At 45.1% G+C, this 27912-nt stretch overlaps 1 protein-coding gene across 1 annotated transcript in view; it reads right to left on the bottom strand.

Annotated features, from left to right (window-relative positions):
- The window catches only part of lrpprc (leucine-rich pentatricopeptide repeat containing), a 70175-nt gene that overhangs the window by 14654 nt on the left and 27609 nt on the right, over window positions 1-27912 (bottom strand). Inside the window, exons 20-28 of the mRNA XM_064950281.1 lie at window positions 27567-27680; window positions 27196-27326; window positions 26660-26745; window positions 19040-19247; window positions 10045-10169; window positions 8288-8394; window positions 4654-4722; window positions 4486-4576; window positions 3065-3207 (exon numbers count right to left, since the gene is read on the bottom strand). Of these exons, the coding sequence (XP_064806353.1) occupies window positions 3065-3207; window positions 4486-4576; window positions 4654-4722; window positions 8288-8394; window positions 10045-10169; window positions 19040-19247; window positions 26660-26745; window positions 27196-27326; window positions 27567-27680 (1074 nt within the window). The remainder of the gene's footprint in view (window positions 1-3064; window positions 3208-4485; window positions 4577-4653; window positions 4723-8287; window positions 8395-10044; window positions 10170-19039; window positions 19248-26659; window positions 26746-27195; window positions 27327-27566; window positions 27681-27912) is intronic.

The following is a 27912-nucleotide window of genomic DNA, read 5'->3' as shown; positions in this document are numbered from 1 at the left end:
AGTCACTGGTAAAATATGGGTCAATATTCACACGATACAAAAACAACGGCCCCTATGGCACACAAGAGCATGCTTATCCCATAGAATAGTGTGTGTGTGTGCAAGTCAATCTGTGTTTCAGAATTCTACAATGAAGCATAGAAACAGAGAGTTGCAAATTGCATATCACAACCCATTCACAACATATCTGGGTGATTGGTGGATGTCTGTGTCGAGTTCAATGTAAAACTGATTTTAGTACTTCACTTAATTTCACTAGTTTTCTTTGTCGTGGCAATTCTGAATCATGAAAACACAAAATCACTCAAAACAAAGTAGGTAGAATGTTTGTATTGAGAATGCTTGGCTAAGAGCCACAGCGTTGATTTGCAACTCAGTTTTGGTTGCAACAACCCCAAGACTAGACGACTTGCTTCTGCCATCGAAGATTCTACATTTTTCTAAAATGAACTTTTACACCCAGCAATTTCATCAGTCCAGACCATGGATGGCACATCAATATCTCCTTGCAAGACCATCAAATATATTGACATGGGTAAGAATGAAATAGTGTATTCTCACCAGGATTTGGTTTATTGCCATTTGTGTATTTCTCAACATTCCATGTTTAGAATGCATTATGGTACATCTAGAACTGATTGAACATGTGGCTTTGGGTCAGGTCCTCCCGGGTTTCTCAGAGATCTGGGATTGTGAGTGGTACTGGAAATCTGTTCCACAAGCACATGGAAATGATGCGCAAGGTGGAGTTTCACAGGAGAGTGAGGAGGGAGCTTTATGAGCAGCGTATGAGCTCAGTTAACCAGTGGCTTTTCACTGACGGAGAGACAGAAACTGGATGCCATGTTTGTAGCCCAAAACGGTTTGGATGCTACAGACAGAAGCTGGCACATCAGCGTTACTGACTTATGGGGGTCTTCGAGCAAAACGGAGAACAGTGTTTGTGTGAGTCCTCATCTTTCCATATTAGTTTGTAGGCCAAACCGTTCGGACGTGTTGCGGAAATTCTTACACAGGGACACTCAAAGTCCATCTTAAATGGATCATTGTTAATTCTCCATACACTGGAGAGGTTTTAAAAAAATAACCTCTTATTATCCAAATAACAATCAGCTTATTATCCAAATTTCTAAATCAGCTTTACATGTCATATCTCACAATCGCACAACTTCACATCCACTTAGTACCATTCCCAAACACACTCGGTAATCTCCCTTATTACCCATGTGCATCTTCAACTATTCTCTTGTTGTTACTTGCTATTAACCTTATGTAGCGTCAACGGTTCTCTTGCCACTACTTACTATACATATAAATAACACCTCGTATTCAAAAATACCTTGTGTTATTTTGTAGTGGTTGTAGACCACAGACATTTCTTCTAAATGCCTACAGACAGCTGTCAGCAAGGCTTTCCATGGTACCATTACACCCTCGACTAGTGAATAGTCTTCTCTCTATAAGACTGTACAATATTTTTTTACTTTTTAAATTATGAATTCTCTATCAGTGCGCTGCACAATTGTTTATTCTTGAGTGGATGGTCGTGCAGCCGGTACATAATGAAAAAACAATGCCAGAATGTTTTAGTTATGTTCGATATCACCTCTTCTTGGTGAAACTTGGACGTGTTCTATGGCTACAAAGAGCAGGGAGGAAGGTGAGCCATGGTTGGCTTCGATGCAGTGGCACGCAATAGCATCATCTGTTCTTATTTCTAATAGCAGCCTTAAGTTCTGCGATGCGATGTTTCAATGCTCGCTTAGTTTGACCAATGTAAACACAGCACAGGGGCATTTGAACATGTATAGGACTTTTGTGGTTCTACAATTAATGAAGCTTTAGATTTTATATTCTTTACCTGTTCTTGGGTGGGATTTTTGTTGTTGTTGTAGTATCGGTCATATTATCAATGTACAGTGGCCACACTTGTAATTTCCATTGGGAGGGCCTTTGACCCGACCGGCACATGGGCTGTACTCCTTGGAAAAACACAAACTTGGGGGTGTTTTGTACTGGTTTCTATTCGTGCTAGTGACTAGGCTTTGTCATCCAGTCTCTCTAGCACGGGTATAGGCCTGTTCAATGACACTAATTACAACCACGTTGCAGGATCATTTTGCGCATGTCATGAAAAATGTCCCTTTAAGTATAAGAATTGCGATGCGTCTTTTTTTGAGTGAGGTGTGTGTGTGTGTTAAAGTAGACTGTTGTAGGGCCCCTCAATCTTCAGTCACCCGTTCAGCGACCGGGGGAGGGGGTTAAGCTACGCTGGCCTGGGGTAAATTAGGCTACGCATACGGGCCGGGGAGGCTAAAAGGGGGTGTGGGGGTTGACAACTCCAGGGAGCCTCAGGTCACAAGGGTCATCTCCAAGGGCTAAAGCCATCACTTTGAGTCTCATCTCCCTCCAGGCCTCCCCAACAAGCCAAACAAACATGGACACAACTGGAAGGAAGCTGGAAAATAATGTATTCCAATGGAGAAATAATGTATTTTGAATCAACAGAGGAAACCGGTGCAGTCAAGCAGAGGGAATGCTGGGTAATTTGGTCACATCTTTCCAGTAGCCTCTGCCAGAGTCCTCTAGAGACTTGTGCTAAAAGTCCACTAAGCAGCAGAAGACATGGTGTTATTTAGGAGTGGCTGAATTATTTGGGCATTAGGGGCTAGTATTAATTCCTGTCCCAATGATCATCCCAAATTCAAATTTACCCTAGCTGTAGCTAAAATACAACGATTTGTTGTTTCAGACGGACTGTCGCCAGAGGTGCGGAGAAATCAGACTAGTTCAGGGATTTCAACCAACTAGGAGTCAACCAGGACAGAGGGGGCACCATGGCAAGCCAATGATAATGAAGCCTTTAATAAACTGAGGTACTAAAAGGTAGCGTCCTGCCCGCGATTCACTGTGCAACAAACTGAACATCAGCAGAGAGGATGAGCTTTAATGAAGCAAACACTGATTTGGGAAAATGACTGATTTGATGGAATAGAAATAAAAGGAGAGCTGTGCTTACTAGTGGTGGCAGAGCAGGAAGTGATTTCAGAAGGCTTTCTTTTACCTCAGGCACCTCGAAAGGCACCTCCTGTCCATTACTCTTGAGGATGTCAGCCAGTATGCGCAGGGTCCTCTCTCTTGGTATCACATTCTCCTCCTGCATCTTGGTCCAGGTGGCCTCCGCCTTGCGCCAGTCGTTTGTGTCCTCTGAGGGTGAGAAAGAGCATGATCACATGTACGCACACACACACAAACTCTTCAAAAATGTATTTTTATAAAAACGAGGCTACTTGGTTAAATAAAAGGTTAAATAAAAAACATAAAACATGCACACGAACGTGTATACGCACACAGACATCAAGATTCCTTGTTGACACTCATGCTGCTTAATGCTGAGAGAGCAATCAAGGTAGAAAAGGCCTAATCTGCTCATCCTCCTCAGCCAGACACTTAACTCTGGGCTGATTTGATTTGTATCCGAGCAGGCTTTATCTGCCCCGGGCTGGACTGGGCAAACAGTTCCAAAAAAGCACAATCTTCACGAGATGTAATCTAGTCATACACTATCTGTGGATACTGGAATTCTCAACCCATTCTCTCACACACAAAATGGCCCTGGGGTTACGCCACTGTTCACGCCACATTGCTGCCAGGGATTGGGGGGGGGGGGGGCAAAGGTTAAACGGTCACATGAGAAGAGGAGATGGAGGGAAGTAGTAGTGACTTTAGGGATAGTTGGGGGGGCTTAATATAACCAGTCATCAACGAGTGCCTGATAAACCTTTCTGTATTGCATACTGTACAGAGTACATCAAAAATCCAACATGTTGAAACATACAGTATATGATTTAACACACATTAAACCCATACATTCCTGTAATTTCCCAGAAGTGAATATCTGAATATCTCAACTCTAGAACAATCCCCCTGTGAGTTATCCAAGAAAGTAATATCCAACAGGCTCAAAATGACCAGAAACAGAATCACATGAAAAAGATAGATGAAGGGTGTATATGGATAATACCAGAGCCATATAATAATGGTTCTGGATAATACTATGGTATGATGCCCTTTGGACACGCACACTGAGAGGGTGGCATAAGTGATGTGTAAAGTGAGGTTCATAAACTTGGAGAATGTAGATCCAGTCAGTCCATCCATACAGCGATGGTGAGATACAAGGAAAGACCTTAGAATTATGAATTAGAATCAGGGTTGGGCTCTATTCGAAATGAAGGGAGTCCATTTAGGAAGTGATTTGACAAATATCATATCCTTTTCAGTTTATCGAGAAGCCATTAAAAATAGATGCCCCTTTTTCAATCATTTAGTTGAAATTTCAGTTTACTTCCTGAATTGACTGCCTTTGATTCGAATTGAGCACAACCCCGATTAGAATACTAATTGAATAGTAACTTAATAGGATGTCGACAGGAAAGCCACCCAGTCAGAGAAGAGTAGGGATGGAGGTTGAGGGGGACTTACTGCAGAGCCGCAACACGTAGTGATACAGCTCATCCCGGTCACATTCAAACAGCTTGGCTGTCATATCCACCATGCTCTCCAAAGACTCCATCTACACAGGGACACAATACTTTAGACGTGGTGCGTGTGCATGTGTGTGCGCGCGACTGTGTGTGGTCTCTCTCTCACCTGGTTGCCGTTGATGCACTTCTCAGCGTACCACTGCAGGCGTCCTGGTCTAGCCCTTAAACCTGGAGTCTGTGGGACCAACAGAAAGGACTTATTTAAAACAAATACAGCGTGGTTTATGTTAAATCAACGAGTGCCTGATAAACCTTTCTGTATTGCATACTGTACAGAGTACATCAAAAATCCAACACGTTGAAACATAGTGACCTCCATTTCATACCTCATGATTGAGTATATGATTTAACACACATTAAACCCATACATTCCTGTAATTTCCCAGAAGTGAATATCTGAATATCTCAACTCTAGAACAATCCCCCTGTGAGTTATCCAAGAAAGTAATATCCAACAGGCTCAAAATGACCAGAAACAGAATCACATGAAAAAGATAGAAGATGAAGGGTGTATATGGATAATACCAGAGCCATATAATAATGGTTCTGGATAATACTATGGTATGATGCCCTTTGGACACGCACACTGAGAGGGTGGCATAAGTGATATGTGTTCATAAAGGCTAGGGAGGGTGGGGTGGAAGGGGTTAGAGATGGGATAGCATTTCATCAGTGCTCCAGTCAATCAGAGTGAGATAGTCCCTTGGTTCTTCCACTCTGCCCTGACATGTTAATCTGTCTATGACCAAGATCTCTCAATCCCCCTGTGCTGCAGGACCATGGCTACTTGATCAAAAGACTACGCATTATGGTCTTATACAACCAGCCAAAGGACAAATTACAATTTGTTCTGTTCTCCGCCACCGCGTCTAATCTGCTTAGTAAATAAGGCCGAGCGCAAGTGGTACATATTTTTTCTACAGCAAACAGGAAATCCCCCCCGCCCCGCCCCCAGCCCAGCTTGCTACCCCCCACCCCTCCAGCCAGGGATCTAAGCCCCCCGAGGGCAAATCTTCCCGGGCATAAAATCCATGGTGATAAGTCCCTCTTCCTCCCGCTTCACACACACACTCTGTACTTTTCACTTCCAGCACATATCCCAATCCCCAAAAGGACATCTAGGTCAGATTATTAAGACAATCTCCTGCCTGCTGCTTTGTGGTTTATGAAACTCAGCCCCTTTGACTATGCTGTCTGGACTAGAGTGCCACAACAAGCTCACATCACACACCCACAGCAAAGACAATGCAGTAGTGTTGCACAAACTCACATAGCCTTTCTATACTCATACTACCCTCTCACAAATTATGCTCAACAATCTCAATTTCTTGTATTTGACACTTATAATTAATACTCCCCACTTACACAAAACCCACCTTACATCCCCCCCACACACACACCTACCTAAATGGTGCCCACCCCTTAACAAAACCACCTAACCTTAACCATAACCAAAAAGTGGTACCCATTTCTATTGTATTTCATTTAATTACCTGCAATTAAACACCTTGCAATTATACAAAACAGAGTCAGCGGCGAACCTCTCTGTTCTGACACTTGAAGCTCCACTGAAGAGGAAAGGTCTCTGTGATAGATCTCAGTCATCCATCTGACCTCCCAGATATCACTCATTTTAATTAGTGGGCAGAGTTAGGGGGCAGAGTTCACATGGAGAGGATATCTGGCTGGGAGAACGAGAGCTTTTTCTGATTCTGACCTACCGGTCCGACATGAGACCACTTCGCAGCTATTTATACACACAGACCAGGTAGAGAGTTCTCTTCTATGTTTAGCCTCAAAGTTCTGCACAATATGGAGACATTAAGCACAGTACACAACAACATGTAGTGAGTCACAAGTTCACAATAGACCAGAAAGGAGACCACCTTTAGGCCTAAATCCAACTGCCCACATTTGAAACAGATTGTCGCAAACATACAGAACTGAAGGGCATTTCATGACAAAACAAAAAGCCAAAAGAAGATATTGAAGTTGAAATGAAAAACACTAAATGTTTTGTGTTGGTCTGGTATCATCTGAAGCTTGTCGGAACCTCCCCTTCTGAGACGATATGGAACAGGGACTGTACGTTCCATTCTTAGAGGGGTATTAGTACACAATAATAGCATGTCAATATTTAAGAGGGTTTGCAAATCATAGTTCATGTCCTAAATCCTCCTTATAGAAACTCAGAGGGGACAAGCAGCTTTTGGCAAGCCCTGTCACAGGGCCAGGACACCATGATACATAGATGATCTGGTAAAGTTGAGAGAGAGAGTGCGAGAGCCACACAGTTCCAGCAGATAGCATTATTCTCATCCTGAAGAATCAGGATATTAAAAGGCGTTCAGGGCCAAATAACTAAATCGCCTGCTCCCCTCCTTATCAAGTGACCGTCCCTCTACTGTCGATCCATCCTCACCGACATCATTTTCATCTTATCCCCCCCGGACCAAAGCCTCCTCATCTGATGAGTTTTTAATAACCAGGAAGAGGCTTAGGATGGGCGCTGCCAGCCAGCCTGCTGCAGCCCAGAACAACAACAATAACAACCACTACATCTACCTAACTTTAATAAGGATCGTATGAGGGCACAGTTCTGGAAATGGTAAGGGTGTAAGCCTAAACGGCATGGATTGTGTCTATGGTCAAATTAATATCTGCATTAAGACACACACATATGGTTATAGCATCTGCGCTCCAGCTTCCGCCCCACATACAACACACGGTACAAAAATACCCCCATTTGACTTAAAACAAGAATACGCACAGACACACACCTCATGGCACTAATCCGTACTAACTGGTATCCATCCAGTCATGCAAGTGGACAGAGAAGACAGGGGAATTGAGCTGGGAGATTAGGATGGTTGGATAATTAAACATCTGAATGGTTTTGTCTAAATAAATGTTCAGTGAGGAAGAATAGACTCCTGAGCTGCAAGCGTTTGGAGGGTGTGTCGGGGGATCGGCCTGAAAGCAGAGACGGCGGATGGACTGACACGAACAAAAGACACAGAAAACGAATCAAGAAAACAGGACTTGTACGGAGCGCTTCTTCCCTAGGTACCTTCATCTAATAGAAGCTCTTCTCCACTCCAGCCGCAAAACATCTTCAATATGCAGCTCTGCTGAACCCGAACCCTGCCCCCAGAATGATGTACCCCCTCAAACCTAACGAGTAACCACCTTACAGCCCAATTAGCATCCCTCTCCTGAAACGGTGTTTGCTGGCCATCTCAGAAGATGGCTATATCATAGTAATGTGTTTGCTGGGATGTTTAACACCTCCCCAGAGTTTTAGGCATTAACCTACCCCTTAACACCACAGCGATATACAGCAATGTGTTCAGGAATGTGCCTGTCCTCTCTAGCCAGTTAATATGCAAATACAAAAACGCAGTCAATCCCTCAAATCAGAACTGTAGCTTAACCCCTGACCTGTTAGCTCCCAGGAAATTCCCAGAGATAGGATTGGCTCCAATCTCTTAATAGAAATTGGAAATAAGTGACTGCTTTTCATATAAACCACTGGCCACATCCAGCACGGAACACGCACAAACACACACTCCTCTGCTTCCCCCACCTGTTCCATTGTGTTGCTGGGGAATGGCATTAGTTCAGATTTAGACCCAATCTAATTTAAAAAGAGGGAACTTATTACTGCCGTCTAATTAAGTATCTTTAAAATAGCTGTGTGCTGCATGCAAACACAATGGGAGGTTGGGTGGTGGTCCCACCTCAATGATTTTGCGGGCCTCCCGGTGGCGGCCAGTCTGCATGAAGGCGAAAAAGAGGTCGTACAGCATTGTCATCTCGCCTCGCTCCTGGCTCACAAAGTCCATCGCTGTGGGAAGAGGAGAGGGAGAGCGAGGTATGAGAGGCTAAACAAAACAACACACACACTTGCAGAAAGCTTTTCCCCACATTCTTCCAGTCCCATTAGAATGGCTATAAGCTGCTTGGCTTTCAGAGCTGAAACTTCTCAAAGAGCTGCTCTCAGCAGTCTGCTGCCAATCTCCCTCTATCAGGCACTGGCCAGGTGGAGATGTGGGGGCTCATCTGCATACACACCAGCACACACACACAGTCTATCCATAGAGACACTCAAAACTAATACCAATGCAAACCTCACACGCTTTAACAATCTGTACATTTGAAAAAAGGGACTGACACAGAAAACTATTTCCATCCATTCATAAGTTTGCTGAGGGATAGAAATGAAGTGAATTTTTGATAACCGACACAATATGTGGTTTCCAGGCAGGATGAGAGGACAGAGCAGCACAGGGGTGTGTGTTTAAGGGGAGGCCCCGTCTGACCCTGGGCAGGGGCAGTGCCACTCCCAGGGTGAGAGAAGAGGGCATAGGGCCAGGGGGTGTAGAGTGGTGCTCAACAGGGGGGGGGCACTCAAACACACTCACCTACAGCACACAAAGGACTTAACCCCTTCACCACCCATTTGTCAAGAGGAGGAGCCATTAAAATCATGATCGCCAGCATCCTCCACAGTGACCTGGGGCCCGTTGTCAATGGTGGGCTCTTAGTAGACACTACACAGTGACTACGGGCTGTCTTGGGAGAGTGCACATTGTACATCACACACACATTGTTGCACTACACTACATGTCATGAATGTGAGGGTGTAGGGAGGAGGGATGGATGAAGAGTTGAGACAGCCCAGGACAACACTGGGGACGAGCTCCCTGCCATCCAGGGTCTCTATATCTGAGGAAGGATGGAAAATTTGCCCAAACTCCAGCCAGCCAAACCATAGACCGTTCCCTCTGCTACCGTCTGGAAAACGGTATCGGAGCATCGACTCACAGACCAGCAGTCTTATGGCTTGGGGTTAGAAGCTAAATAGTCAACTAATGATACCTGAACTATCTGCACTGACCTAGACTATAAGCAGGGACTGTGAAGTAACACAAACATACGCACTATACACACACACGATAACATACGCACTATACACACACGTACGCATGGATTTTGCGTTGTAGATATGTGGTAGTGGAGTATGGGCCTGAGGACACACAGTGTGTTGTGAAATCTGTTATGAATGTAATGTTTTTAAAATTGTATAACTGCCTTCATTTTGCTGGACCCCAGGAAGAGTGGGGATCCATAATAAATACAAATATGTACACATTCACTAGACACAGATACACACAAACTACACAAAACCCTCACACATTCACAAACGCATCATTTGCTGCGGCTACTCTGTTCTTTATTTTACTCGTATTATCTATCTTGATGCCGAGTCACTTTACCCTGCCTTCATCTACATATCTATCTGAAATACCTGGTACTCCTGCATATAGCTCCATTCTAGTGTATTCCTCGTGTTAGTTACTATTTCATTTTGTATTATTATTTTGAAACTGACTCGTTGGGAAAGGTACGTAAGCAAGCATTTCACTGTAACGTTTACACCAGTTGTATTTGGCGCATGTGATCAAGAAATTTGATTTGTGGTGGTGGCATTCACCTTTCTGTAGGAGCTCCGTGTCTCCCCTCTCCACCAGGCCACAGATGACGTCGTGGATACGTGGGAGTTGTCCATACTGCTTCTGACACTCCATAGCTGCCTCCAGAGCCCCGCCAAGGTCCTTACTGGTGAGACACACAGAGAGAGAAAGAGAACATTCATTTAAAATCAAATCTATATGGCTGAGCGAAAACAAGACTACTCCAGGCCTTTTGACCTCCGTCACAAATGACTGACCTCACAACAATGGAGCCCTTTTCAGCCCTGACAGGTCAACCAGGAGATGAGGCAATTGGCCACGTTCCTTTGACAAATCTCTCTGGTAGAACAAATGATTAAAAACATTGGGTTTTTCCAGGGTGAATGGATGAATAGACGGGAAACAACCTCTTTTGTGATCTTTAGCCTTCTCTCCTGTTCTCCAACGCTTTCAGCATCCCTCACCCCCCTCACCTCACCCCCAGCTGCGCAATTTAGAGGAATATGGCAACAAAATTAGAGCGCTCCCCGTGCCATCTCCACCCTCCTCCCGCTCCTCCCCCTGAACAAAGAGCCTGGGAGTGGGGCTGACAGAGGGCTGACGGAGAAGACAGAAAAACACCACTCCAATCCCTTCTATTGTGACTGCGCCGCCATCAATCTGTTGATTGGGTAATTACCATGCCAATCACACAGAGGTCACAGAGGATAGGGCACTGTTGGGAGGGGTCAGGTGGGGTGGGATAGCGAGCCAGAGAGCGGGGAGGGAGTGAGTAACAGGTATAATTTCTGTAGTGTTTTCTACTCTTGAAGATTATACAGCCGCCGGACAAGGAAATGTGCCTCCCACCCAAAAAAAGTCTGACCTTGGTATGGGCAGAATGGAGAGGAAGGGGAGGTGGGTACGGGCAAAACACAGGATGTGATTGAGCTTGGAACACAAACTGGGCTCAGGCAATCGGTTTTAATTGAAATGAAGAGCGACAACATTATTCATCAAGCAGGAGTCAAGAGGCAATTCAACCACTCGCTTCCTGATTGAACAGCCACTCTCCAGAGAATGAGAGAGCAGCAGAGAGAGGGAGAGAAGAGGTGTAATTTATTCCAAAAAAAGTGAGGGAGAAACTTTTACTGGACAGGAATATAGTGACCTGTGATCTACCTGCCAGGCATGTGTGTATGAATCCTCAAACTGGAGTTAAGTTACAGCCATACATACACTCAGTCAGTGTTACCTCATTCCAAAGGTATTCTGTCACATTCTACAGAATAATTTAATACCAAGACGGTCGATCAGACATTTACACCACCCTCCCTCCATTCGACGACACCTCCATTCCGCCCACCCAAATACCCCAAACCCCTTCTCACAGGAAAAACGTCTTTAGAAACTCCCGACCAGCATCGCAATTACAGCGCCCTCTCCTCCCATCTCCAACCAAAAAGAGAATTAACCATGTTGAAGGCTTCATAATTTCCCTAGGTACAATTTAGCTGTCACTTGTGCTCCGATTTACTCAAACACGTTCCCCCGTTAATGTCACCAACTTTGCATGTCAAGCACTTTCCAGCCAATTAAGTCCTGAAAAAAGATGGTGGCAGCGAGTGCTTTACGCACAGAACCTGAAGGATTAGACAAGAAAGATCACTTCTTTCCATCCTTTCATTATTTCTTTGCACGCCTCTCCTTCCTCTCCTCCGTCCCACTCTTTTGTTCCACAGAGATTGGCATTCACGTTATCACACCACTGTCCCCTGGAAGGAAGGGAGGGCCGAGCAGAAGAGGGTGTGTGTAGGGGAGAGTGTGTGTGTGTGTGGTGTTTGATCGTGACACCTCTAGCCTGCTGTTATGAGTTACATTAGGACACGGCTGCAAAGCCACAACATACAGTATACTCTGTACACACAGTGACAGACATATTGATTAATCTGTGGTCAAGTCCAACTTAATGGCTAGTCTGTCTCGGTTCCACATTTGTGTTGTACAGCTGCACTTACATACTCCACTCCCAATTTGTCCCTCACCCCCTCTCTCGCTCACGCACACACACTAGGAGTGAATCCAGTTCTCCATCTCAGGCTGGAGCCGCCTGACAGCTCTCCTCCGTCTCATCTCCAACTGTAATCCCCCCCCCCACTCCTCTCCAAGACTTGTCTCTCCCACCTCCCATTGTTAGGCTCATTAGCATTGCAGGGGTGCTAATCAAGGATATGGATCCAGTAAGGCAGTTAGCTAGCGGTTAGCGTCTCAGAGAGAGAGCCAGTGTGTTGGAGCGGTGCTCGGCGGCTAACTGGCTAGGCTGACGGGCTGTCAGCGTTAATCTGGGGGAGAAGTGTTCATTAAGTCATTACTGCTGACACTGTGATGAGACAGCGTCGCCAGAATGACACGTAGCGCTTTGTCCTCCGCCGCCAACGCCTCCCTGACTGACGGCACCAACAGAGAGAAGAGAAAGAGGAGGGGATGAGATGGAGAGCGAAAAGGAGGGATGAATAGTGGAGGAGATGGGAAGGGATAAATATGGAGAAGAAAGGGGAAAGAGATAGATGTGGAAAAGATAAAGGGCAGAGACGTGAAGAGAACGGGAACCCTTATTCTGGGGATGGCAAAAAATAAGACAAATCCTTAACTTAAGTCTCTAAACTTTGTCTTTGTGCCAAGAAGAGGTCTAGGCTATACTACGCCACAGAGAGACCTTTACAGGTCTAGAAATCCCTCTATAAAGCATTCCTCACCCTGGGTTTTGTATTGTGAGCCCAGTGAACCCCAGTGATTCAGTGGTGAACGTGGCTCTGCTCTGTGCAGGGAGAAGAGAGATCCCTTGTTTTCACTGCTGCTAATGAACCTGGGGAAATTACCAAGCTAATCTCAGAGCAGGCAGCAATTAAGGCATGAACCTCCACGGTGTGTTTGTGTTGAGCACTGACTGACAGCAAACAAACAGCCCCAGGGGGGAGCTTGCACCACACTGTTGTGTGTGTCAAACGTCCATGTGTGTAAAGGTACACCCTTGGTACACCCTCTCCCAGAGCATGTTGGGGGAAAAGGGTGTGTGTGTGTGTGTGTGTGTGCGCGAAGGGGGGTTGTTTCAAACAGTGCGCAGCATGGCTGTGGCAAATCCAGCAATTAGTGCTCTGTACATAATTAACATGCAAATGAGCTGATCTACTTAAAAGCTGTTCTCACAAATAGACCTGAACAGGGGCTGAGGGGTGGGGCCATGGGGCCGCGGCTCCCAGAAACACAGGTTTTTCCCTCGGACTGATTTGCATATTACATTTTTAGCGAGAAGGCATCGATAGCCATCTCAGAGAAGCGGAGCGTGAGTCAGAGTTATGTAAATAGGGGTCAGGAGGGGGAGGCTAGGGTTGTTAGGGGTACAGCAGCTGGCCGATCCCCAAACACACACACACACACACACAAAGCTTCGCAATCTACCCCCCCCCCACCTCTGTTAGAAAGACACACAAACACAAAAATGCATGCACAGCCCAGCCCCAGATCCAAACCCTCCCTGACTGAACCAGTTCCCCAGAATGCTCCTTCAAGCATGATCAGGAACTCTGGCTCACATGACCCACCACAGCCAATGACGAACAACGAAGCAGTGAGACACAGGAAGTCCTTTTCCCAGAGAAAATGTTCAGGTACCCTGTTGGGCGTTATCATCTGGGCTCTGTTCCATTCCACCACTTAGAATGAAGGATTACTATAGGACACACACACAATGTAAATAGTCCGGGTAGCCATTTGATTACCTGTTCAGGAGTCTTATGGCTTGGGGGTAAAAGCTGTCGAGAAGCCTTTTGGTCCTAGACTTGGCGCTCCAGTACCGCTTGCTATGCGGTAGCAGAGAGAACAGTCTATGACTGGGGTCTGACAATTTTTAGGGCCTTTCTCTGACACTGCCTGGTGTTGAGGTCCTGGATGGCAGGCAGCTTAGCCCCAGTGATCTACTGGGCTGTACGCACTACCCTCTGTAGTGCCTTGCGGTTGGAGGCCGAGCAGTTGCCATACCAGACAGTGATTCTAGCTAATCAAACCTGGGTTCAAATACTACTTCAAAAGTAAATATTGAGATGTACCCAAATACAAATAAATACTCCCATGCATTTGAACCCAGGTCCAAGGACTATTTAAAATATTTTCAAATACCATAAAACAGTCTCAAATAGCCGCTTGTCCCTGTGCCTGGCAACAGCACACATATCAGCAAATAAACAGCCGTTTCAAATAAAACACAGGGTCTAAATGAATTGTTACATTAAATAATTCAGTAATGACTCAAAAAATTTGCTATTATCAGTATTTAAATCAGCACTAAGATCTACTAGCCAATGGCTGCTAACAGCGGAGAAATGCTAGCTTACTGGCAAGTTCAAACAGTCAACAACTTCAGAGTACAGACACCTAGACAATTGGGAAAATCGCCATCTATTCACAAAAGTAAGAACTGCCAAAAATGGACAGTCAAAGTGGAGAATAATAATAATATACAGTAGCAGTCAAAAGTTGACACACCTACTCATTCAACCTACTCTACATTGAAGAATAATAGTGAAGACATCAAAACATTGAAATAACACATATGGAATCATGTCGTAACCAAAAAAGGTAAAACAAATCAAAATATATTTTATATTTGAGATTCTTTAAAGTAGCCACCCTTTGCCTTGATAACAGCTTTGCACACTTAGCATTCTCTCAACCAGCTTCGTGAGGTAGTCACCTGTAATGCATTTCAATTAACCTTTTGAGACTAGGGGGCAGTATTTTCATTTTTGGATAAAAAACGTTCCCATTTTAAAACAAGATATTTTGTCACGACAAGATGCTCGACTATGCATATAATTGACAGCTTTGGATAGAAAACTCTGACGTTTCCAAAACTGCAAAGATATTGTCTGTGAGTGCAACAGAACTGATGTTACAGGCGAAACCCAGATAAAAATCCAATCAGGAAGTGCCGCATTTTTTGAAAGCGCTTCATGCCAATGACTCCTTATATGGCTGTGAATGGGCTACAAATGAGCTTACGCTTTCTACGTATTCCCCAAGGTGTCTACAGCACTGACGTCTTTTTACGCATTTATGTTGAAGAATAACCGTAAGGGACCATATTGAGCAGGTGGTCACATAATGGCTCCCGCAAAAAATATTGCGTAAAGTACTGAGGTAGCCATTATTCCAATCGCTTCTAATGAGAAACCAATTGTCCCGACGGATATATTATCGAATAGATGTGAAAAACACCTTGAGGATTGATACTAAACAACGTTTGCCATGTTTCTGTCGATATTATGGAGCTAATTTGGAAAAAAGTTCCGCGTTGTAGTTTTTCAGTCGATTTCTCAGCCAAACGTGAAGAACAAACGGGAGCTATTTCAGCCTACAAAAATGATATTTTTGGAAAAAAGGAACATTTGCTATCTGACTGGGAGTCTCCTGAGTGAAAACATCCGAAGTTCTTCAAAGGTAAATTATTTAATTTGATTGCTTTTCTTATGTTCGTGAAAATGTTGCCTGCCGCTAGCAGAGCCTAGCATGGCATTATGCCATGATAAACTTACACAAATGCTTGTCTAGCGTTGGCTGTAAAGCATATTTTGAAAATCTGAGATGACAGTGTGATTAACAAAAGGCTAAGCTGTCTCTCAATATATTTCATTTGTGATTTTCATGAATAGGAAGATTTTCTAGGAAGATTTATGTCCCCTGCGTTATGCTAATTAGTGTCAGGCGATGATTACGCTCCCGGATCCAGGTTTGAGAGTCCCAAGAAGTTAACATGTGTGCCTTGTTAAAAGTACATGTGTGGAATTTCTTTCCTTCTTAATATGTTTGAGCCAATCAGTTGTGTTGTGACAAGGTAGGGGTGGTATACAGAATATAGTCATATTTGGTAAAAGATCATAATATGGCAAGAACAGCTCAAATAAGCAAAGAGAAATGACAGTCCATCATTACTTTAAGACATGAAGGTCAGTGCAGTCGCAAAAACCATCAAGCGCTATGATGAAACTGGCTCTCATGAGGACCACAAAAGGAAAGGAAGACCAGAGTTCATTAGAGTTACAAGCCTCAGATTGCAGCCCAAATAACTGCTTCACAGAGTTCAAGTAAGAGACACATGTCAACAACATCAACTGTTCAGAGGAGACTGCGTGAATCAGGCCTTCATGGAAAGAAACCACTACTAAAGGACGCCAATAAGAAGAAGAGACTTGCTTGGGCCAAGAAACACGAGCAATGGACATGAGACCGGTGGAAATCTGTCCTTTGGTCTGATTGAGTCCAAATTTGAGTTTTTGGGTTCCAACCATGTCTTTGTTAAACACAGAGTAGGTGAAAGGATGATCTCCGCATGTGTGGTTCCCACTGGGAAGAATGGAGGTGTGATGGTGCTTTGCTGGTGGCACTGTCAGTGATTTGTTTAGAATTGAAGGGACACTTAACCAGCATTGCTAACACAGCATTCTGCAGCGATATGCCATCTCATCTGGTTTGCACTTAGTGGGACTATATATTCTTTTCAACAGGACAATGACCCAACACACCTCCAGGCTGTGTAAGGGCTATTTGACCAAGAAGGAGAGTGATGGGAGTGCTGTATCAGATGACCTGGCATCCACAAATCACATGACCTCTACCCAAATGTGGTGGTTTGGGATGAGTTGGAGTGCAGAGTGAAGGAAAAGCAGCCAACAAGTGCTCAGCATATGTGGGAATTCCTTCATGATTGTTTGAAAAAAATTCCAGGTGAAGCTAGTTGACAGAATACCAAGAGTGTGCAGAGCTGTCATCAAGGCAAAGGGTGGCTACTTTGAAGAAACTCAAATATAAATCAAATTATATTTTAACACATTTTGTGTCACTAAATGATTCCATGAGTTATTTCATAGTTTTGAAGTCTGCACTACTATTCTACAATGTAGATATACATACACACACACACTGCTCAAAAAAATAAAGGGAACACTTAAACAACACAATGTAACTCCAAGTCAATCACACTTCTGTGAAATCAAACTGTCCACTTAAGAAGCAACACTGATTGACAATAATTGCCACATGCTGTTGTGCAAATGGAATAGACAACAGGTGGAAATTATAGGCAATTAGCAAGACACCCCCAATAAAGGAGTGGTTCTGCAGGTGGTGACCACAGACCACTTCTCAGTTCCTATGCTTCCTGGCTGATGTTTTGGTCACTTTTGAATGCTGGCGGTGCTTTCACTCTAGTGGTAGCATGAGACCGAGTCTACAACCCACACAAGTGGCTCAGGTAGTGCAGCTCATCCAGGATGGCACATCAATGCGAGCTGTGGCAAGAAGGTTTGCTGTGTCTGTCAGCGTAGTGTCCAGAGCATGGAGGCGCTACCAGGCCAGTACATCAGGAGACGTGGAGGAGGCCGTAGGAGGGCAACAACCCAGCAGCAGGACCGCTACCTCCGCCTTTGTGCAAGGAGGAGCAGCAGGCCACAAATGTGCATGTGTCTGCTCAAACGGTCAGAAACAGACTCCATGAGGGTGGTATGAGGGCCCGACGTCCACAGGTGGGGGTTGTGCTTACAGCCAAACACTGTGCAGGACGTTTGGCAAATTCGCCACTGGCGCCCTGTGCTCTTCACAGAATAAAGCAGGTTCACACTGAGCACATGTGACAGATGTGACAGTCTGGAGACGCCGTGGAGAACGTTCTGCTGCTTGCAACATCCTCCAGCATGACCGGTTTGGCGGTGGGTCAGTCATGGTGTGGGGTGGCATTTCGTTGGGGGGGCGCACAGCCCTTGATGTGCTCGCCAGAGGTAGCCTGACTGCCATTAGGTACCGAAATTAGATCCTCAGAACCCTTGTGAGACCATATGCTGGTGCGGTTGGGCCCTGGGTTCCTCCTAATGCAAGACAATGCTAGACCTCATGTGGCTGGAGTGTGTCAGCAGTTCCTGCAAGAGCAAGGCATTGATGCTATGGACTGGCCCGTCCGTTCCCCAGACCTGAATCCAATTGAGCACATCTGGGACATCATGTCTCGCTCCATCCACCAACGCCACGTTGCACCACAGACTGTCCGGGAGTTGGCGGATGCTTTAGTCCAGGTCTGGGAGGAGATCCCTCAGGAGACCATCCACCACCTCATCAGGAGCATGCCCAGGCGTTGTAGGGAGTTCATACAGGCACGTGGAGGCCACACACACTACTGTGTTTTGTGTGACTTGTTTTAAGGGCATGACATCAAAGTTGGATCAACCTGTAGTGTGGTTTTCCACATTAATTTTGAGTGTGACTCCAAATCCAGACCTCCATGGGTTGATAAATTTGATTTCCATTGATAATTTGTGTGATTTTGTTGTCAGCACATTCAACTATGTAAAGAAAAAAGTATTTAATAAGAATATTTAATGTAAGTCGCTCTGGATAAGAGCGTCTGCTAAATGACTTAAATGTAAATCTAGGATGTGTTATTTTAGTGTTCACTTTATTTTTTTGAGCAATATATATATAACCATTTACAAATATTATGAAAGGGACATTTTGCCACAATGCACAAATATATATATATAGAGTAACTTTTTTATTTTTGTCTTAGTATTCCTCATATATATATATATATATATATATGAGGAATACTAAGACAAAAATAAAAAATGTTACTGTGTAAATAATAATACATTGCATGAAATGAAGAAATTCATAAAAAATGTTGGAAGTGAAAACTGAAAATAAACAATTAACTATGCAAATGAGCCAAAGCATTATGGAAAAAGACACCTGGCTCAAATAGAAGCCCGTCTCTAACAAGCGCCTGTTGTAATCAGTGATTTAAACAAATAAACGCCCGAGTTATTAATTGAAGGACATGTTTTAAGGACATCATTTGAAAATGGCCACATTATTTGAAAATACACTATAAGTATATGTATTTGAAGTACATGTATTTGAACACAGGTCTGATGCTGAAGTCCTATAGAGTACCTGACAGCTGTTAGGACAGGAGGAGGGAGTACTACTCACGTCTCCAGGTGGGCTGAGACCAGAGGGGAGCAGAGGTTGGCGGTGGGCGTGGCCAAGCCCAGGGTGAAGATGGTGTCTTGGAGCCTACGGACAGCTACCACGTCCCCCTTCATGGCCGCAGCATTGAGGACATGGAAGAGCAGGGTAACTGTGGTGTCCCTCACAACCACCTCCTTCTCCTTCATTTCCTTCAGCATGTCCACTGCCTCTGTGATTTGGGGGGAGAGATGGAGAAGAGAGAGAGGCGGGAGATGGATGGAGGGAGGGGGAGAAGAGAGAGAGGGGTGGGGAGAGATAAAGTCAACATTGGAGCTGGCCAAATGCATGTTGATAAAACTACAATGCCAACATCTGACACAATTACTCAATAAATGTCAGCTTGTATTACAGTCAGTTACTTGTGGTTTAACTGCCTTGTCCTCGAGAGACTTAGGGGGCCAGGAACTACAATGGGGTGGTTAAAATAAGTAGTCAGCGCCCAATCTCACTTGATGGGAAGACTCCAAATGAAAGAGGGAGGGAAGGAGGAGACAATGTGAGAGAGAATGAGAGCGAGATGGGGAGAAGGTGATAAAAGGCCCCTTAGATAATTTCATGTGGGGAAAACAAACCGCTATTAAAACAGCATTTTACACCCAGCAGGAATGCAAATCGGCCCGTATAATGCCAATTTCCTGCTAATTGCTACTTGCATTTCTAAACGAGACTACAATTACCGGGCCGCTTTTTCCCCGTCCCTGTGCCGAAAGCGATGGGGCTAAATTATAGGTGTGCGGCGAGTGCCCGGCGTGCCCTGGCCCCGGGTCCTACAGAGGTAATAATGGAGGCTTTTCAGCAGGCCGGGCACCCATCTGGCTGACTGGGCCGTGCGGAGTGAACACTCTCCTCTTCTCATCTCTCTCCCCCGGCAGCAGTCAGCTGCTCTGTGGCAGGGCCAGACAATTAAGATGTGTTTACACTGTGTTTAGAGGCGTGCTAATGGGCTGATACCGATAGGGTCTGTTTACACCGGTGATACTAATCATCACAGCCTGGTCAGAGATAGAAAACATCTAGCTCGCCAGTACCCACCCCATGTAAACACACACAAACAAACTAACTTTTATTGGCTTTGGCCCTCAACTACCACGCATATGTGAGTTCTGGCCTCATTTGGGCTCAAACCTCAATTGCTACTCACAGTGTGAGTGCTGTGGCTAGCAGACTCAATAACAGCCAAAATAGAAAGGACCCTGTGTTGACCACTACAGGTGAGTGCAGTCGGGTCCCACCATCCCTTCAGTTCTGGCAGTCTAGTTCTCTGGCTAGCTATTATACCTCTTCAACCCGAGTGTTCTCTCAGGGATGAACACTCCAGTGACACAACAGCACACACACACACTGGTGTGTGCTTTGGCATCTAAATTCCAGTCTGCCTCTCAATCTCTCCCTCCCCCCTCATTTTCATGCGTTGTTATGCAAATGAAGCACAGTCTGTGACTGTCACAGATTTAATGAAGCAAAAAGGGAAATTGGAAAGGGGAAGAGGGGTGGGGGTTCATGTGGGTCACACTGAGTTTCTAAGAGGCAGCTTTTGTTTTGTGTCTGGGGTTCATTCTGTTCTCTCTCCGGGGCATCAGGACGGGGTGGATATGGATCTGAACAGGGCCCAGTTGGGCCATGTCCCTCTGGGGTTGGGGTGACCCTACATGTACCTGTGGACATCCCCTTCACTGGATCTCTGAATATATTTCTCTGTAGGATGATACTGTGGAGAGGAATCAAAGCCTTGACTAACGACAAAGAAAGCCTTGGATGCTGTTCCCCAGAATGGTTGGGTTTTCTGCCTTCAGGCTACGGCCTCATTGTGATTGAATGGTATTGGATGAAAACCTGCAGACAACTGACAAAGAAAACATGGAAAACCAGCTGTGTGGTTCTATGAAATCGATTGATAAATCAAGTACCAAGTATCAAGGGGTAGGACACCAGCAAACACTGCAGCCCTTGTGAACTAGACTAAGAGGCTAGAGTTTAATTCATTAGCTGTAGGTGTGAACTCACTGGGTCAGGGATATTTTTTATTTTATTTCACCTTTATTTAACCAGGTAGGACAGTTGAGAACAAGTTCTCATTTACAACTGCGACCTGGCCAAGATAAAGCAAAGCATTGCGACAAAAAAAAACAGTTACACATGGGACAAACAAACATACAGTCAATAACACAAAATAAAAATCTATATACAGTGTTCCAATGCAGTAAGATTAGAGAGGTAAGGCAATAAATAGCCCATAGTGGCAAAATAATTACAATTTAGTATTAACACTGGAGTGATAGATGGCAGACGATGTGCAAGTAGTGATACTGGGGTGCAAAAGAGCAAAAATAAATAACAATATGGGGATGAGGTAGTTGGGTGTGCTATTTACAGATGGGCTCTGTACAGGTGTAGTGATCGGTAAGCTGCTCTGACAGCTGATGCTTAAAGTTAGTGAGGGAGATATAAGTCTCCAACTGCAGTGATCTTTGCAATTCGTTCCAGTCATTGGCAGCAGAGAACTGGAAGGAAAGGCAGCCAAAGGAGGAGTTGGCTTTGGGGATGACCAGTGAAATATACCTGCTGGAGCGCGTGCTACGGGTGGGTGGGTGTTGCTACGGTGAACAGTGAGCTGAGATAAGGCAGGGCTTTACCTAGCAAAGACTTATAGATGACCTGGAGCCAGTGGGTTTCACAACGAATATGAAGCGAGGGCCAACCAACGAGAGCATACAGGATGCAGTGGTGGGGAGTATATGGAGCTTTGGTGACAAAACAGATGGCACTGTGATAGACTACATCCAATTTGCAGAGTAGAGTGTTGGAAGTCAAAGTCAAGGATCGGTAGGATAGTCAGTTTTACGAGGGTGTGTTTAGCAGCATGAGTGAAGGAGGCTTTGTTGCAAAATAGGAGGACGATTCTAGATTTAATTTTGGATTGGAGATGCTTAATGTGAGTCTGGAAGGAGAGTTTACAGTCTAACCAGACACCTAGGTATTTGTAGTTGTCCACATATTCTAAGTCAGAACCGTCCAGAGTAGTGATGCTAGTCGGGCGGGCGGGTGTGGGCAGCGATCGGTTGAAGAGCATGCATTTAATTTACTTGCATTTAAGAGCAGTTGGAGGCCATGGAAGGAGTGTTGTATGGCATTAAAGCTTGTCTGGAGGTTTGTTAACACACAGTGTCCAAAGAAGGGCCATAAGTATACAGAATGGTGTTGTCTGCGTAGAGGTGGATCAGAGAATCACCAGCAGCAAGAGCGACAATTTGTATTTACAGAGAAAAGAGTCGGTCCGAGAATTGAACCTTGCGGCAAACCCATAGAGACTGCCAGAGGTCCGGACAACAGGCCATCCGATTTGACACACTGAGCTCTATCAGAGAAGTAGTTGGTGAACCAGACGAGGCAGTCATTTGAGAAACCAAGGCTATTGAGTCTGCCGATAAGAATGCGGTGATTGACAGAGTCGAAAGCCTTGGCCAGGTCGAAGAAGACTGCAGTACTGTCTTTTAAATCGATGGCTGTTATGATATCGTTTAGTACCTTGAGCATGGCTGAGGTGCACCCATGACCAGCTCCGAAACCAGATTGCATAGCGGAGAAGGTACGGTGGTATTCGAAATGGTCGGTGATCTGTTTGTTAACTTGGCTTTCAAAGACTTTAGAAAAGGCAGGGTAGGATAGATATAGGTCTGCAGCAGTTTGGGTCTAGAGTGTCTCCCCCTTTGAAGAGGGGGATGACCGCAGCAGCTTTCCAATCTTTAGGTATCTCAGATGATACGAAAGAGGTTGAATAGGCCAGTAATAGGGGTTGCAACAATTTCGGCAGATAATTTTAGAAAGAGGTTCCAGATTGTCTAGCTGATTTGTTGGGGTCCAGATTTTGCAGCTCTTTCAGAACCTCAGCTATCTGGATTTCAGTGAAGGAGAAGCGGGGGAGGGACTTGGGAAAGTTGCTGCTGGGGGTGCAGAGCTGTTGGCCGGGGTAGGGGGTAGGCCAGGTGGAAAGCATGACCAGCCGTAGAAAAATGCTAATTGAAATTCTCGATTAACATGGTTTTATCAGTGGTGACAGTGTTTCCTAGTTTCAGTGCACTCGGCAGCTGGGAGGAGGTACTCTTATTCTCCATGGACTTTACAGTTTCACACAACTTTTGGGAATTTGGGATGCAATTTTTTGTTTGAAAAAGCTAGCCTTTGCTTCCCTAACTGACTGTGTATATTGGTTCCTAACTTCCCTGAAAAGTTGCATATCGCAGAGGCTATTCTATGCTAATGCAGTACGCCACAGGATGTTTTTGTGCTGGTCAAGGGCAGTCAAGTCTGGAGTGAACCAAGGGCTATATGTATTTAGTTCTCCATTTTTTGAACGAGGCATGCTTATTTAAGACTGAGGAAAGCACTTTGAAAGAATAACCAGGCATCGTCTACTGACGGGATGAGATCAATATCCTTCCAGGATACCCGGGCCAGGTTGATTCGATAAGGCCTGCTCGCTGAAGTGTTTTAGGGAGGGTTTGACAGTGATGAGTGGTGGTCGTTTGACGGCGAACCCATTACATACGCAAGCAATGAGGCAGTGATCGCTAAGATCCTGGTTGAAGACAGTAGAGGTGTATTTAGAGGGCAGGTTTGTCAGGATGTTATCTATGAGGGTACCCGTGTTTACGGATTTAGGGTCGTACCTGGTTGGTTCCTTGATAATTTGTGTGAGATTGAGGGCATCTAGCTTAGACTGTAGAACGGCCGGGGTGTTAAGCATATCCCAGTTTAAGTCACCTAACAGTACAAATTCTGAAGATTGAAGGGGGCAATCAATTCACATATGGTGTCCAGGGCACAGCTGGGGGATGAGGGGGGTCTATAACAGCAGCCACGGTGAGACTTATTTCTGGAAAGGTGGATTTTTTTAAAGTAGAAGCTTTAACTGTTTGGGCACAGCCCTGGATAGTATGACAGAACTCTGCAGGCTCTCTCTGCAGTAGATTGCGACTCTGCCCCCATTGGCAGTTCTATCTGGGCGGAAAATGTTGTAGTTAAGGATGGAAATTTCTGAATATTTGGTGGGGGTAATCTGACATTAGGATAAAACCCAAGTTAACGAGAGAGCGAGAGCGTGTGTGTGTGTGTGTGTGGTTAGGGGGAAAAAAGGTTACCCCCTCCCCGACTGTCCATCAGCACGTTACACACACTAGCAGAGTCGTACTGGGGGAAGGAACATGTTAGCTAGCCTGCGAGGGTATGAGCACCCATCAGAGGAGAGAGACAGCTCATCTCTTCTTCTCTCCTTCCTGACGGCACCACTAATCACCACGACCAGTGGCTCGGCGCTAACATGACCAAATGGAGGCTAGGCGTCCAAGCAGACGGAGTGGTATGTATATCAGCCAGCCAGCCAGCCAGCGATCTGAAACTCATCCAGCCACATACTGCCACGGCCAGGTAAACAAATATCACACAGGCCATTAATCCCTCTAATTTCCCTGCCTTGTGTTCCACTAGGCACCTGCACACCCAGGGCTGTGTTTACCGGAGGACCCCACAGAGGCTTTAGCTATCCCTATGCAGGGGGATGAAGGGAAAGGTGGAGAGGTGAAGGTGGAGGTAAAGGAAGGAAGTAAGGAAAACAACAAAGCCATTAAAAGCGGGGAGCCAGTGAGCGGTCCTGCCACAAGTCATGATCTTCAGTGCGGGCCTAGCTGTCTGTAGCGCAGCCCGGTAGACCGGGGCAGTGAGGTGTGCTAATGTGGATGACAAGCCGCCGCCGCACTCACTGGGGCTAATGGCCAGCGAACCCCCCTCCCTCCCTCCCTTCACAGCACCTCTGCTTGAATTCACATGCAAATTTGTGTGTGTGAAATGTTCAAGCACTTTCCCGGACATGATATGCCATTAGTATCAGGACGGATTTCTGTAATTCTGTTAAAGTAGCGAGAGTCCTGTAATTTTCTCTCGCTCTCTCTCTGTGACGGGGGGAGACAAGGAGGACAGAAGGGGGGGTGAGAGTGACACACATCTTGAAGGAAAGAGAGAGAGGTAGCGTGAGAGAGACGGGGCACACATTTACGCTGTCACTGTGTGCACAAAGCAAAGAAGAAACACTTTTATTGTAATTGGGTCTTACATGGGCAGGCAGAAACCCACCGTGGCATTCAGATAATGGCTGGTTAATGTGGGCGTCCTGAGAGCGAGAAAAAGGCGGCTGCTGCCTGCTCCTTGCCACATGCATACAGCCTGCTCTCTGAGAAAATAATTACTCCTTCAGCAGACATTTAACTGCATCAAACACTTCCTTCACTCAGGAGTTGAACTTTGCTGTTCTTTCATATGGCGTATGGATATAGGCATCTTGTAAAGAAAGATATACAGTTGAAGTCGGAAGTTTACATACATTTAGGTTGAAGTCATTAAAACTCCTTTTTCAACCACTCCACAAATTTCTTGTTAACAAACTAGAGTTTTGCATGACAAGTAATTTTTCCGAACAATTGTTTACAGACAGATTATTTCATTGTATCACAATTCCAGTGGGTCAGAAGTTTACATACACCAAAATTCCAGAAAATGATGTCATGTCTTTAGAAGCCTCTGATAGGCTAATTGACATCATTTGTGTCAATTGGAGGTTTACCTGTGGATGTATTTCAAGGCCTACCCTCAAACTCAGTGGCTCTTTGCTTGACATAATGGGAAACTCAAAAGAAATCAGCCAAGACATCAGAAAGAACATTGTAGACCTCCACAAGTCTGGTTCATCCTTGGGAGCAATTTCCAAACATCTGAAGGTACCACGTTCATCTGTACCAACAATAGTAGGCAAGTATAAACACCATGGGACCACGCAGTCGTCATACTGCTCAGGAAGGAGATGTGTTCTGTCTCAGAGATTAACGTACTTTGGTGCGAAAAGTGAAAATCAATTCCAGAACAGCAGCAAAGACCTTGTGAAGATGCTGGAGGAAACAGGTACAAAAGTATCTATATCAACAGTAAAATGAGTCCTATATCAACATAGCCTGAAAGGCCGCTCTGTCAGGAGGAATGGGCAGAAATTCACCCAACTTATTGTGGGAAGCTTGTTGAAGGCTACCCAAAACGTTTGACCCAAGTTAAACCATTTAAAGGCAATACATTCAATTAGTATTTGGTTGCATGTAAACTTCTGACCCACTGGGAATGTGATGAAAGAAATAAAAAGCTGAAATAAATCACTCTACTATTATTCTGACATTTCACATTCTTAAAATAAAGTGGTGATCCTACTAGGATAAAATGTCAGGAATAGTTAAAAACTGAGTTTAAATGTATTTGGCTATAAGGTGTATGTAAACTTCTGACTTCAACTGTAGATGTACAGGCTTAACAAACCACACATTTATCCCTAAAATATGACTGACCAGGAACAAGTCTGGTGTTAGCCTGCTGACCTAAAGACAAAGCATTAGCTCGGGAGCTAACAAAAGTCTTCAGGTCTCAAGCATGGTGACTTTTCAGGCAAGGTTTCTCATCAGTCTGGACAAGGAACCCTGAAAGATTTTCTTTAACAGAAAGCAACTTGCCTCGACTATGTTGCCCTGACAGTGTCTAGTGCCCACTCACCTTCCAGTCTGCCCTGCTTGGTCAGGACCTTGACCAGAGCCACATACTTGCTGGAATCCAGAGACACAGAGGAATCCTTACGGCTCCTAGACATGAGGGGTTGAGAGAGTTAGACCATAGAGAAATATACATTTTTTTTTTTTAAATGTAATTTGTGTGTGAAAGATCTCGAACATGGCTGATGCAGTTCATGTCACAATTGTAACTCCCATCTCCCTACAATTCAGATTCCTCTACCCCCCCCCCCCCCCCTCTGATGAAGCAGCGCATGGGAAAGGGAGACAGAGATTGGAGCTGAAGTTGAGTGCAGCACCGATGCCTTTCTGTTACTGAAAGGTTACAGATGCAGGGTGTGGGGTGTGGGGCAAGGAGCAGAGATGGGGGTACGTACGCACCGGATTCATCAGAACACCCCTGTCCACTGCTCTGGCCTGGCCATTGCATTAACGTCTCTCCTCATCCAGCTCATGTTCAACTTTAATGCTTAGCTGGACCGAGTAAAGGGGAATGTGTGTGTGCTTCCCCAATCCACTTACAGCTCTCTTTTCAAGTTCAGTGCCTCTTCCACATTGTCATGGCGACAGCAGAGGTGGATGAGAGCGGCGTAGCTCCCGGCAACCATGTCTGCCTCGTGTTGTTTCTTCAGCTCCAGAGCCCTGTCCAGTTTCTGTCAGAAAGACAAGACGTCTTTAAAAATCAACCTTCATCTCAAATGCTTAATCCTAAAGCTGGACTCATAGCTCACAACTGCAGAGCCGCAATAGTCAGCCGGCCCAGTACGACATTAACAACCCTCATTTAATTGTCTCTTACTGTTGAGCAGCAGACTATCACTCTGGAACTGAACCAGGTTTAAGCTTAGCAAACATTACCCAAAAGAGAGAGGGCATGTGTGGTGAGACTGTACCTCCTCGGCACACAGAGTGAGGATGAGTTGTTTCAGGGTAGCTCCTACTGGTTTACTGTCAGCCTTCAGCTCAGCCAGCCTGCTCTCCAGCGCCAAAACCTTGCCATCCAGAATCTGAAAGGTAGACAGGAAAACGTTACACGCACTCTCCCTAAATGACCATAACCTACAGTGGGGCAAAAATGTATTTAGTCAGCCACTAATTGTGCAAGTTCTCCCACTTAAAAAGATGAGAGGCCTGTAATTTTCATCACAGGTACACTTCAACTATGACAGACAAAATGAGAGAAAAAAATACAGAAAATCACATTGTAGGATTTTTAATGAATTTATTTGCAAATTATGG

This window comes from Oncorhynchus masou, chromosome 31 (genome assembly GCF_036934945.1).
Source record: "Oncorhynchus masou masou isolate Uvic2021 chromosome 31, UVic_Omas_1.1, whole genome shotgun sequence".
Lineage (NCBI taxonomy): Eukaryota > Metazoa > Chordata > Actinopteri > Salmoniformes > Salmonidae > Oncorhynchus > Oncorhynchus masou.
This window is presented reverse-complemented; position numbering and strand designations above follow the sequence as displayed.